At 33.1% G+C, this 12,703-nt stretch overlaps 1 protein-coding gene across 2 annotated transcripts in view; it reads right to left on the minus strand.

The window, feature by feature from the left end:
* Positions 1–8,199: 8,199 nt before the first annotated feature.
* The window catches only part of GOPC (golgi associated PDZ and coiled-coil motif containing), a 42,424-nt gene continuing 37,920 nt past the window's right edge, over positions 8,200–12,703 (minus strand). Inside the window, exons 8-9 of one of the 2 annotated variants that reach the window (XM_074187445.1) lie at positions 12,294–12,474; positions 8,200–11,428 (exon numbers count right to left, since the gene is read on the minus strand). In XM_074187445.1, the coding sequence (XP_074043546.1) occupies positions 11,310–11,428; positions 12,294–12,474 (300 nt within the window). In that variant the 3' untranslated portion in view covers positions 8,200–11,309. The remainder of the gene's footprint in view (positions 11,429–12,293; positions 12,475–12,703) is intronic. The other variant, XM_074187446.1, reaches the window with a different exon arrangement.

Consider the following 12,703-nt stretch of genomic DNA (forward strand, 5'->3'; position numbering starts at 1 on the left):
GTGCTTTATCCACTGTGCCACCTAGCTGCCCCATGTTAAGGAATTCTTATGCCACTTGCTTCCGCAAGAAGAGACCTCAAATTTCTCCATTGGAGCTTTTTGTATTCATTCTCAATTCTGGCATAGCAATCAATATAGAGTAGTAAGTGGCTAGGAAATGGGCTTCAGATAATCCACTCATGTTCAGAATCTGGATAGGGCCCCTCCATTAGCTCCCTAAATGTGCTTTGAGGCCTGGACACCAAATGGCCAGTCCTATTACATGTGTTCAGAGATAAGTAAATCTAGGTATAAAGGGGTACTGAGACCACAAGGGAGGACTACTGATCCAGAATTGTCTTAATCTTGGAGAATCTTTTTCTTAAAACCACTTAATCCCTCTGACTACTCTCAACCTAGAGTCCTTTTTCCTTTTTCTTATCTAGTTATCAATCCAGCTTCTTCAAGAAAGTCCTTCCTGGGCTGATGAGAAAAGAGTGGAGTAGGACAGTTTTGGAATTGATATTACTGATAAAATTTCTGTTGCAGATCAGTCTAAAAGTCATTGGACTAATTTTAGATATTTTCTTAATATTCTAAAAGCAGGAAGTAGAGGAGCTGAGACTGCTTCCATAATGCCCCTTCTCCCTTGTTCCACTGCTCTAATGTATCATAATTTGTCATTGTTAATTTTTTTTGCCAACTTTCCCTTTGTGCTCAGACAGCTTTAACTTCTGCTATTCTTATTAGGTTTTTTTTTTAATTGTTTTTTTTTTGGTAAGGCAAACAGGGTTAAGTGGCTTGCCCAAGGCCACACAGCTAGGTAATTATTAAGTGTCTGAGACCGGATTTGAACCCAGGTACTCCTGACTCCAGGGCCAGTGCTTTATCCACTATGCCACCTAGCCGCCCCTTACTTCTGCTATTCTTAAGGCTGCATACTTTCATCCTTCCATTCTGGGGTAAGTGACCTTAAAATCTGCTAAAGAAATCCAAAAGGATTTCCTAGAATTAAATGGTCACTGCATAGAAAAGGAATTGGTTTCCCTAATGAATCATCATCAAATATAAAGAAACTTTTAAAAACATGTTTTTTTTTCAGATAAACTCTCAAATAAAAATGGCTCACTTTAAAAACATTATTATGCTCTTGATAACGAAAAAGGATAGAATATGATTTTAGCTACAAGAATTAAAAAACAATAGAAGCAATAACAGGCCCCCACATGCTACCACAGATACTGAACAACCAGAAAGTGTTTTTTGTAGAAACTCTCAGATGTGGAAAGCTTCAGATTCAAAATCAATCAATCAAAAAGCTTATAGCAATTAGCAATATATCACTGAGGACATGAAGACAAAAATTAAAGTTCTTTCCTGAAGGAGCCTACATGTAAATGGGGAAAATGGCACAGATATGTGTGTGTGTGTGTGTGCATAGGTATCTAATGTATTTATATACAAAATAAACACAATTTTTGGTGGGGAGTGTGGGGAGAGGAAAGACACAAGTATTTGGGGAAGAATAGGGAACGACCAAGCAGAAGATGGCACTTGAACTGAGTTTTGAAGGAAACTAGGGAATTTCAAAAGGCAGAGGTGAGGAAATGCAGTCCTGGCATGGAAGACCATCCATATAAATGCAGAGAGCAAATAATATGGCTAAATCTCAGAGTAGGAGAAAGGTGGAGAAATGTTAATGAAGTTTGGAAAAGGAGGGAGGAGCTAGGCTGTAAGGAGCATTAAAAATGTCAAGAGGCATTTTTATATTTGATCTTAGAAATAAGGGAGCACCACTGAGGTGACATGAGAAATACATTTTAGGAAAATCACGTTGGCAGCAGTATGTAGGATGAACTAGAGGGGTAAGAAGGGACAGGGAGATTAAATGGTTTATATAATTGGCCAAGAAATGATAGAAGATTGAACTAGAATGATGAATTTGTGAATAGAAAGGAGACTTATAAAAGATATGGAGTAAGAAAATTACAAGTTTAGCGAGTTAGTGAGAAGTTAAGAATGAAAATGAAATTATGAATTTAGATGACTACCAATCCTATGACCAATGACTAGTCAGAAATAGGGAAGTTTATAAGCACATTTGGGGGACTTTGGCAAACATCAGCATAGCACTGATAATTGACTACATCATCAGTGAAAGCTAATGAAGTCACCAAACTTGCTCAAAGTGGACCAAAGTGACATTACCATGTCGTCTTCAAGGACAGAGGAAAAAAATCAACCTAAGATGAGTAGTCCCAATGCTAACAAGTAGAATTACACAGCTCCTTTTTTCTTTCTTCCTCTTCTCTTCTTTTCTTCCCATATTTGTGCTCTATCCAAAGACCATTTCTGGTCAAGAATGGGTCTCAAGTTAAGCACACTTGGTCATTGTATGGACCCAGATTGGTTCAGAGTGAATATAAATGGCAATAGTTTTGGTTTGTGCTAGAAACCCTAGCGGGGTTAACCTCCATGAATTATAAATTTTGGAGAAGACTATGCCAAAAGGGATCTTTTTGTTTCTTTTCTTTCTTACCAGTCTTAATCACTGAAAAACCCTGAGAGTCAATCTCCAAGTTTCATTTTTTTTGGAAGTGGTCATACTTGTCTCCTTTCTTCATCTCTCATCTAACTGAATGGGTGTTGTCTCAGTTAAGTTGTGACCTGGGAAACACCTAGGTCTAAAAGGCCAAGGTCTCCCTCCCACTGCATCCAGGGCTATTTCCAGTTGACCTATTCTAAATCTGGTCACTGGACCCAGATGGCTCTGGAGGAGAAAGTGGGGTTGCTGATTTTACACAATACTCCCTCACTTAAAACCCAATTCACTGGCATGATATGGCATTACTTTCCTGATATCAGAGAAAATATTAACAGTATCTCCCACTATGGCTGATCAGACCAATTTGAACTCAGGTTAAACCACAGGGTACAAATAATCAAATAATCACCGAGTATAGAGAGAAAAGAGGGTCTAGGACAAAGTCTTGAAATTTAACTACAATCAATGGATATGACATGCTGATCCAATAAAGAGTCTGAGGTACAATTATATAGGAAGGAGAACCTGATAAGAGGATAAAATATCTAGGAAGAGAATGGTCAACAGAAAGATCAAGATGAGGATTGACAAGTAATTTTGGAAAAAAGTTTCAGAAAAGGGGAGGTTGGAAAGCCAGACCAAAGAGTTTAGAAGAAAGCAATATAGACAGTTATTTCAAGGTGTCTGGCTGAAAAGGAGTCTGGATGATAGCTATTGAGAACAGAGAAGGGTTTTTTTTTAAATTTATGTTTTTTGCCTAAGGATAGAGGAGAGTTGTATATATTTGTTGGCAGTAGGGAGGAACCAGTAAATGGGTTGAAATTAAAGACTGAAGAGGCTGGGATAATGGTAGGAATAATTTGCTGGAAAAGACAGAAGGGGATGGGATCAAGGATACATGTAAGGGATATGGTAAGAAGGTCCATCTCTTCCTCTTACTGAAATAAAGTATTAGATAGGAGATGAAATCAAATAGGTTGTGAAATGAGGAGAGGTTGTAAGAGGGAAAGAAAAGGGATCCAGGAGTAAATAGTCTCAATTTTCTTGATAAAGAACGATGAAATTTCATCTGCAAGAATGGTGATGCTATAGGAGGTTTGAGGAAATGTTTAAAACAGCTAATTTGGGGGCAACTAGGTGGCACAATGGATAGAGCACTAGCCCTGGAGTCAGGAAGACTTGAGTCCAAATCCGACCTCAGATACTTAATACCTAGCTGTGTGACCTTGTGCAAGTCACTTAACCCCATTGCCTTGCAAAAACTAAAAACTTGCTTTAGTCTATATAACAATTTCTCCAGGCCTAAGGCAAACCTGAAGAGGCTGCCAAAATGAAAGAATCCCAGGAAAACATGGAAATGCTTCAGGGAAATCTACAACAAACCTTTACTAGAACTTGAGCAGATCCATAGGGTTGGTCCAGAAATTAGCAAGTGCATATCCTAGGGACCTGAACTTCCCCTAGTTGGCATCTTCTTCAGGATATAATAGTTGTTACCACAGTGTTATGGCAAGATCTGACTTTTCATGGGCATTTATTCCAAAATGTTCACATAAATCTTTCCTCCTAAATAACCCATAAACCATGTACAAATGAAAAAAGTTAATTTTTTCTGAAATTTTTTTTCTCAAAATGATTATATACCAAAAGTTCCAAGAATCTAGAAAATTTCATTACCAATGGGCATAGTATATAGTAAAGAACACTGGATTTGGAGTCAGAGGGCATAATTTTAAATATCAGTGCTATCATTTACATTTTTTGCCTGTTTTTTCATCTGCAAAAATGAGAATAAAACTTCCATTACCCTATCTCACATTATTGAAATAAATTAATACAGGTCTTTGCACTTCACAATTCCACTCACCCAAAACATTAAATTCTACATTTGCTTCTTCCTTAAAACCTTCAAGTAACATTGACATATTTTTCTTGATACATTTTCCTTGATAAAACATTTTCCAATAAATAGTAACCCCATGCTGTAGCCACCTTTCTTTAAAAAAAAATAAAACTAACAAGGGCGGTTAATGAGAACACATGTAACTTTTTATCTAAACAAAAGGAAGTATGTTTTAATAGTTATCTAGAATCAGCACTGGTTGTCTTTAGCTAGAATTTCTTTATTTCCATTTACATTATCATAGTCACAGTGTATATTCTTTTGTTTTTTTTTTCCACTCAGAATTCTTAAGTCTTCTGTGTTGATTGAAAGGTTTCCAATTATTTGTCATTCATTTTGGAACACTATTTCATTCCCACAGTTGGGACACATCAGTTTTTAAACATTTCCCAATCAATGGACCCATTTCTTTCTAGCAAGTCATAAATCCAAGTTTCCCTCAGCTTCTACAAATATTTTGAGATTAGAGGAGTTTTCTGTTATTGGATTCTTTGGTTTGGGGAAAGGGTATAAACCTAATTGTAGGACCACAGAAGATGATCATTTTAGTGATTTTTCACACAATTCCACCAGACTTTCAGAGTTGCACCTAGTTTATTATTTTATGTTATCATTCTACTCTTACCTCAACTTTGTGTTTCCAATTCTTACCATCCTCAATTTGATGGGTATGAAGTGATATTTTAGGGTTTCCTAAAATTTTAAAATTTTATATATATATATATATATATATATATATATATATATATATATAATTTAGGGTTTCCAATTTTCATTTTAAATATTTAAATATAAAATTTCATTTAAGTATTAAATATTTAGATATCTTCATATAGTTATTAGTTTGCATGTTTCTTTACTTAAAAATTTTGTTTATATCCTTTGACCACATACCAATTGTGACTCATTTTCACAACTGGAAGGGTGGTACTATTACTTCCTCATAGATTTTGGATGCCAAACTTTTATCAGATATATGTCATGCAAAGATATTTTTGCTGATAGACTTCCCCCCTTATAACTGAATCCTGAACGTATAAAAAAATTTGCATCTTATATAATTGAGTTTGTTTCCTCCCATATTTTCTATCCCTCAACAGATTATAAATCTAACTCTATTAGTTGTGAATATGAACTTATACGTATTTAGAGCATTAATTAATCCATTTGGTCATTATTGCAGTATAAGGTAAAAAATGTTAGTCTATAACTATTTTCTGCCAAACTGCTTTCTAGTATTCCCAGTTGTTTACCTCCTCCAGTAGGTTTGTTCTTCTTTTTTATCCCAAACTAGGTTGCTGTAACTTATTTCTAGATATTACTAATCCAAACTAGTCTGCTGACCTTTTCTATTTTAAAAAGAATCAGTACCAAATAGTTTTGATAATTATTGCTTTATAACTTGAATTCTGATAGTGGCAGCCCCCTTAACATATTTTGAAGAAATGTGCTGCCCCCTTCTGGTATTTTACTAAATTACAAATTCTATGTCAAGTAGTCTTGAGAATTGACTGGCAAGCAAAGCAATTTGGCCAGTCAGAATCTAATCTTGCGAGTGGCAGGATGAACTCTTGACTACAAAGGGAGTCCTCTATTCCTCTCTTCACCAAACCAGGGCTATCCAAAATGGGACTGCAGTGCAATTTTATGCAGCCCCCTATGGTTTTACTAAATGCTTTAGTAAAAGAAGCCAACTACCGCAGAGCTCTCACTAAAATGGTAAATCAAAATATATTGTCTTTTGTTTCAATAAAAACTTTTAAAAGTAAGATTGGACAACCCTACACTATATTTCACTATATATAGTAAACATTACAAGAAATCAAATTTTTGGATATTATTACATGTGTATATGTATGTATATGTGTGTATATATATATATACATATACATCTCACAATTTTTTTTTAAATAAAACTTCCAAAAGCAAAATACTAAAATGGGGTAAGGGGAAAGATAAGACTTATGATTTAATTAGAATTTAATTTTAACTTGAGCTTAAATACAAATTTTGTTTCAAGTTTATCTAGAGTCTAAAATATTAGCTTGATAGCTTGCCTAAGTAAAGAGTATAAAGTTAATTCATCTTTCTTTGATATTTTAGGATCTTAGCACGCACTCCTCAGTGTCATTATTCTGAACATTAGTATTACAGATATTAATTTTATATTCGAATCTAACCTATATCCAGGATATATAATATTTTTGATTAAAGGAATAACAACAATAGGTTTGTTTTCATGTTGTTTGCCTTTCCTAAAAGTGAAACAAAGTACTCCCTCCCTTTTCTTACCCCAACCTGTAAAACTGGGTCTCAACCAGGCTTCTGATTATAAGCCTACCCTTGTTATATATGATAATGAAGATTCATTATTTTGTCATTAAGAATACTTATTACCTGCAAAGGAACAGATCGCAGGTCAACAAGTTTCTGTGACATTCAACTTAGATCAATGTATATCATGGAAACAATGTAAAGACTAACAGACTGTCTCTTCTGGTGGTGGGGGGAGAGAAGCAGGATTAGGGGAAATTATAAAACTCAAAAATCTTTTAAAATTAAAAAAAAAACCAAGTTGCTATGAACAACCAGTAGAAAAAAAATCATCTTCTGATGAAGTACCTCTTCAAACCTAGCTGGAAAGTCCCTGCCAAACTCATTCATATCTAAAGATTTTATAATGAAGAAATGCTTTAGTGACTCCTCTCATTGTACTCACAACACTGCAGAAACCAACATTCTCAATGTTTTATCTACAACTATTTGATTTGATTTTTTGTACTAATAACTAAACCCCTGCAACTGAATATTGCTATTCCTAGAACTAGAGAAAAATTTAAGTCTTCTAGAATGATTAGCAGAATAAGGTCCAGAATTAACTTCTCTTGGAGAATCAAGATTTGTTTTGCCCTTTTATAGAATCATTGTATAAAATTTAAGTAAATACAGATTCTAGTCTAGTGGATTATACTATTCTCAGCTCGTGGTACAAAAATATAAGGATAAAAATGAGAAAAAGATTTAAAATTTTTTTGTCTTTTCCTATTGCTTCTCTTTTGGATAGTTTCCTTTAACAATTTCATATATAAAAAGTCATACAAGATGGGCAGATACAGGTGAACTATGATGTATATCACAAAAAGGAATACTATGTATCAAAATATTGTATTTTGCTGGTTTATACATAGTGCTCTCATTTTGAATTATATATCAACTAGTGAAATAAGAATAAAATGCTGTAGATAAGTTTATCTTCTTATTGAATGGTATGGAATACACATTTTTCTCAGACATATCTGTGTGTATGTATGTGCATTTTAAAAGTGCTATTATTAGTACTTCTAATCAGAATGTAGAGAAATAGCAAAAGCAAATGAAATTTAAAGTGTTTTGCAATTGGGTACATATGAGAAATAGTAGTTAAATAACTAGGTGTAAAAAAGCCAAATGCATTCTCTTTAGTAGTTTAAGATGTTCTTCAATTATATATACTTGATCATTGCTAAAAGCCACCAGACATTCATAATAGTAAAAATAAGCCAAACAGACCTATCTCTCCAAGAACTCTTTACCTGTTGGAATAGATAATTGATTCCACAGTTGAATTTGCTCTGACATACTGTTAACTAAAATATATGCTTCATTCCTAACATCATTAACCATGATAAAATAGCCTAACTGCAAAATGAAGCTATTAAATGATGCCAACCTGATAGGGATTTCATGACAGATATTTTATATTAGCAAAAATTATGAAGTAATCAGAAAAACTAGTATATTTGCTATGAAACAAAGAAGCACAAAAAATTTATTTTCATTAAATAAGATAAAACATCATTTCAATGTAAAGATGTCATCTTTATTTACAGGCTAATAAAAAAATATTCAACCCAACTGACTAGTTATAATACAGTTGTTGCAAATATTACATCTTTTATTGATGAGCCCAACCCTGAATAGAAGGATGTTGGATTATATAATAAATAATGTTGTGAAATAATGTTTAACATACATATGTATAGAAAACACCTTTTGAATTTCTAAAGACACAGCTGTTCCACTACCTCCACCTCAAGGAATTTTCAATTTTCTTAAATCTACCTCAAAATGGTCCCATGCTGTAAAATTTAATATTATGTTAAATTCTAAAGAGTCATTACAGATGAGAAATCTTTAGAATGTGGTCGTGATGTTAGATGTGTATAGATACTATGGTCATTATCTAGGCCTTTTCAACACACACACACACACACACACACACACACACCACGTACCCTTCCAAATTAATTTTTTTCTTCTGAAAGTCTGATTCTGTCTCAGGAGCAATTGTGTAATTGACCTAATTGCTATATATTGGTGATTTTTTTTTTCTTATAAAAATGAAAACATCAATACTGTTTTACACTGGAAACTTTTCTTAAATCTAACTCCTCTTTGGACCAGAGTCTTAGAGGTACAGTCATGAAGAAAACAGAAAGAAACTGGGAAATCATCTCTATAATTCCTAGTTTGTTCTCAAAGTGCTACACATTCTAGGTGAATTTTGAACTGCAACAGCTACCAAAGCACCAGTATGGGGCTACTCATTGGTAGGAAGCAGATTTATTCACAGTAATATCCTTGCAACAGTGCTCTAATCAGCGGCTTCAAAACCAAAGTAGAGAAGAGATGAAGGGGAGACAGTCATAGAGGCATTCACCTCTTTCTATAATTCTCTTTTCAACAGCCCTTGAAAGACTACAGCAGCAGGCTGTGGGAATAACAAAGAAATAAAAAGTAGTGTTTTAAATGACGTTGTTCATTTCAGATTGGAGATTAAATTCTGGGGAAGGAATTTCCAATCCTTTACAACATCCTCCAAATCACATCACCATCCTTCATAGATATCTCAGGTTCAGGATCACAATAACTTCATAAAGCTAAAACTTAAGTTTTCTCTGATCAACAGATTCCATCTTAACATACTTAAAGTTTTAGTCACAGAAAAAAGGAGGATATTCTCTGAAAAATGTGATAGTCACCATCACAACTCACTGTCTTTTTGAAAAATAGGAAAAAATAAACTCCATGCCCTAGGGGAATAGTTTTAAAATCTGCCACAATGAAAAACCTCACAGTGAAGCATCACAAAAATGAATACACACTGAAATCCAATTGCAGATCTCATCATGCATGAAAAAGCAAATGCTCCCCCACCCTCCCACCAAAAACAATGTGAGAGCAAACGATGATATGCACCTTGCTTGCTTACTCAGTTCTACTATTAACTAGCTTTCGCTTAAAGGCAATGTTATGTGATAAGTATTTTAATATCAGTAACAATATGCAATATGAAGTGCACTACTATTAAAAATTTAACATGGAAATAGCCAAGCTGAGTGAATTAAACTGCTCCCCCAAAACAAAACAACAGTAACAACAACAAAAACCTATCAATGAGCAATAGTATAAACGAGATTTATAAATAGCAAAATCACTGAATAAAGTATATACATTTTAAAGATTTCTCTATAAACAAATATATAATGCACCTAGTAGAAGCTAGGAATCTTGTCCTGCATCATGTAACATTTCAACATTAGGCATTGAATAAACTGATATCATTCTAAAGGCCATTTAGATTTTTCTCCATCAACATAGGGTCTTTTTAAACAATGATGTTGGCAAAACTCATCTCTTTTAAGGATAACGTTTTGATGTTGTCCAATAAGGTATAGTGGCTTGCACAGTAGTATATGAGCAATCAAAACAGATTTTGCTCTGGAATAAGAGAAGTTAGCACATTTATAAAGTTTGCATAAGAAGAATAAGGAAAATAGCTACAGACATGGAAAAATTAACCAAGACAATAACTGTATCAAGTTTCCTAATACTTCATGTATGCCCTGAGCCTTGAGACATATATCAATTATCAGCTATTTTAAAACTATTCTTTAAAGGCAATGTATTTCATATTAATAATAACAATTTTGAACTTTTAATTACCAGGACTATCATGGCATGACCAACCATATGAACAACTCAAAATGTATAAAACTAATCTCACAAGGACACCAAAAAAGGAAGCTTGGAACTGAACAATGCCATGCACATGCATCAACATAATTTTGAACAGATATTTTACACTTATTTGAATTTTTTTAAAAAAACCAAAAAAGTATTATGTGTAAGAACTTTTTAAAAATTATTTCTAGTGCAGCATTGATTTATAAAGGATTGCTTAAACTACTTTTTTTACTGCATTAAACTAAGCTGAAAGGCATACTCATTACACCTAAATGATCACTAAGAAATGATTAAGAAATCAAAATCTATAATAAATAGAAAACTAAATCATTCCTTCAATTTTGAAAATTTTAAATGTGGGATATTTGTGTTTTCTTTTGAAGTTAAACACATTTTTCCTGCTATTAACAGAATAAAATTCTGCAATTTAAACACCACCATATAGCATTCAGAGATATACTTAAAACAATTTAATTTACTCTTTTTAATTAAAGGCTATTTCCTATTAGATTTCTGTTAACACTGTCCTTCTGTTACGTGAAAAAGAACCAAATGAAACAATTATGCTTCATTTTGTACCTTAAAAGCTTAGTAATATCCCTTTGGGAAACACATGCTTTGGTGCTTACAATTTTAAGAAAATAAAAATTGCTTTACATGCAATTGCTAATTATGGTTTATCACAGAAAACAGAGAGTTTTAAACATTTAGAATTGCTCACAATGAAGCCCTGAGGTAACTGCCTTTTATTTTGGCAATAAACAACAGTCTCCCTTTAGTTTTAGATAGTCCTTTTTACAACCTCCCCTAATATATAAAATCCATAACAGTCTGAGTAACAATATTGCCTGCAGAAAAGTCAATTTAATAAACCATTTATGACAAAGATTCTGCTGACTCAGCTAACTTGGATGCACTGTCATCAAGAGGAGTTTCATTTGAGGTTCCCAGGTCTCCATTTTCATGTCCATCAATTACTGGCTTCTTATTAAAGCCTGAAAAAAGAGAGGTGGAAATAGAACAAATGCAAATTAACAAGATAACAAAAGAATTTTTTAGAGCTTTAGTTCACTGAAGGGAAGAAAATCTACTATAATAAATATTATTAGTTATAAAGTGAGATAACATGCCCTAAATTATTAATAGGGCTTGCTACTCTTAACAAGAGCTGCTCCCATTTTGAATAGGATGTCAAATACCACCAACACAGATTTCTCATTAGTTTTCTAACAATATGCAAATTTTGTAAAGAAGCATTTATAGAAGCAGTTATTTGCATTAATGGAATCAAGTAGTTCAAATGATCTAAACATATATAATGCAAAATTAATTTCTACTAAACTTTGGAATGCATTCTATTGTTACTTTAGCTAAATGGTTATGCTCTGTTGTTCAAATTACTTCATAATTACATAGCAGTCCCTAAATGGTAGTCAAGAATTTTGGGAGGAAGCAAGAGGAAGCCAAGTTAATATTAGGATTTGAGGATGGATAAACTACAATAGAGATACTCTCTACACAGATAACCATGATGTACCCCTGCCTTTAAAGAATTAATATGTGGTAGATGACAATCTGTGGATATATCATGGCATGAGATTTAGCAAACATTTTGCATGATTGAAATAACATTTCATGGAATATTACAACTTATAAAAATGACAATCTGAAAAAGACTAAAATAATATTCAGCATAATTTAAAATAAAATATGAAGAAACACTACTCCTTAGATTTTTCTAATAGTAAACTAAAGACATTTGCCATCAAACAACTATTAATTAATAAAATATTTTAAAAACAAAACCAAATGTCTACTTTTAGGAATTTATTCTTAAATATATTTAGGAATCACTTTTACCTTGTAACAGTTTTATGTCCCCACTTGCACTTTTCCTATGAGCAACAGGATTTCCACTTCCCTCTAATTCATCAAGATACAAACGATAACGGTGTCCACTCTCATCCTCATATTCCACGTTTTCATCATCAGAATCTACTTCAGGAGCAACATAAACTACTTCAAACTCAATCTCTCCTCTCTAAATTGAGCGGGGGAAGAAAAAAAAAATTTAAATTTCTCTCAATTACATATTTTCAGATTCTAAAGTATCACAGCATCCAAACTTTTCTTTTAAAATTAATTCTCATTCTGATGAGTAGACTACAATAATGTATTGACTAATAAAGTTCATCTAAGATCATTTAGAATTTCCATTAACATACTTGGTGACTTATTTTTACCTCAGGCAGATACTCACCATGAAAGCA

This window comes from Macrotis lagotis, chromosome 5, assembly GCF_037893015.1.
Source record: "Macrotis lagotis isolate mMagLag1 chromosome 5, bilby.v1.9.chrom.fasta, whole genome shotgun sequence".
Taxonomy (NCBI): domain Eukaryota; kingdom Metazoa; phylum Chordata; class Mammalia; order Peramelemorphia; family Peramelidae; genus Macrotis; species Macrotis lagotis.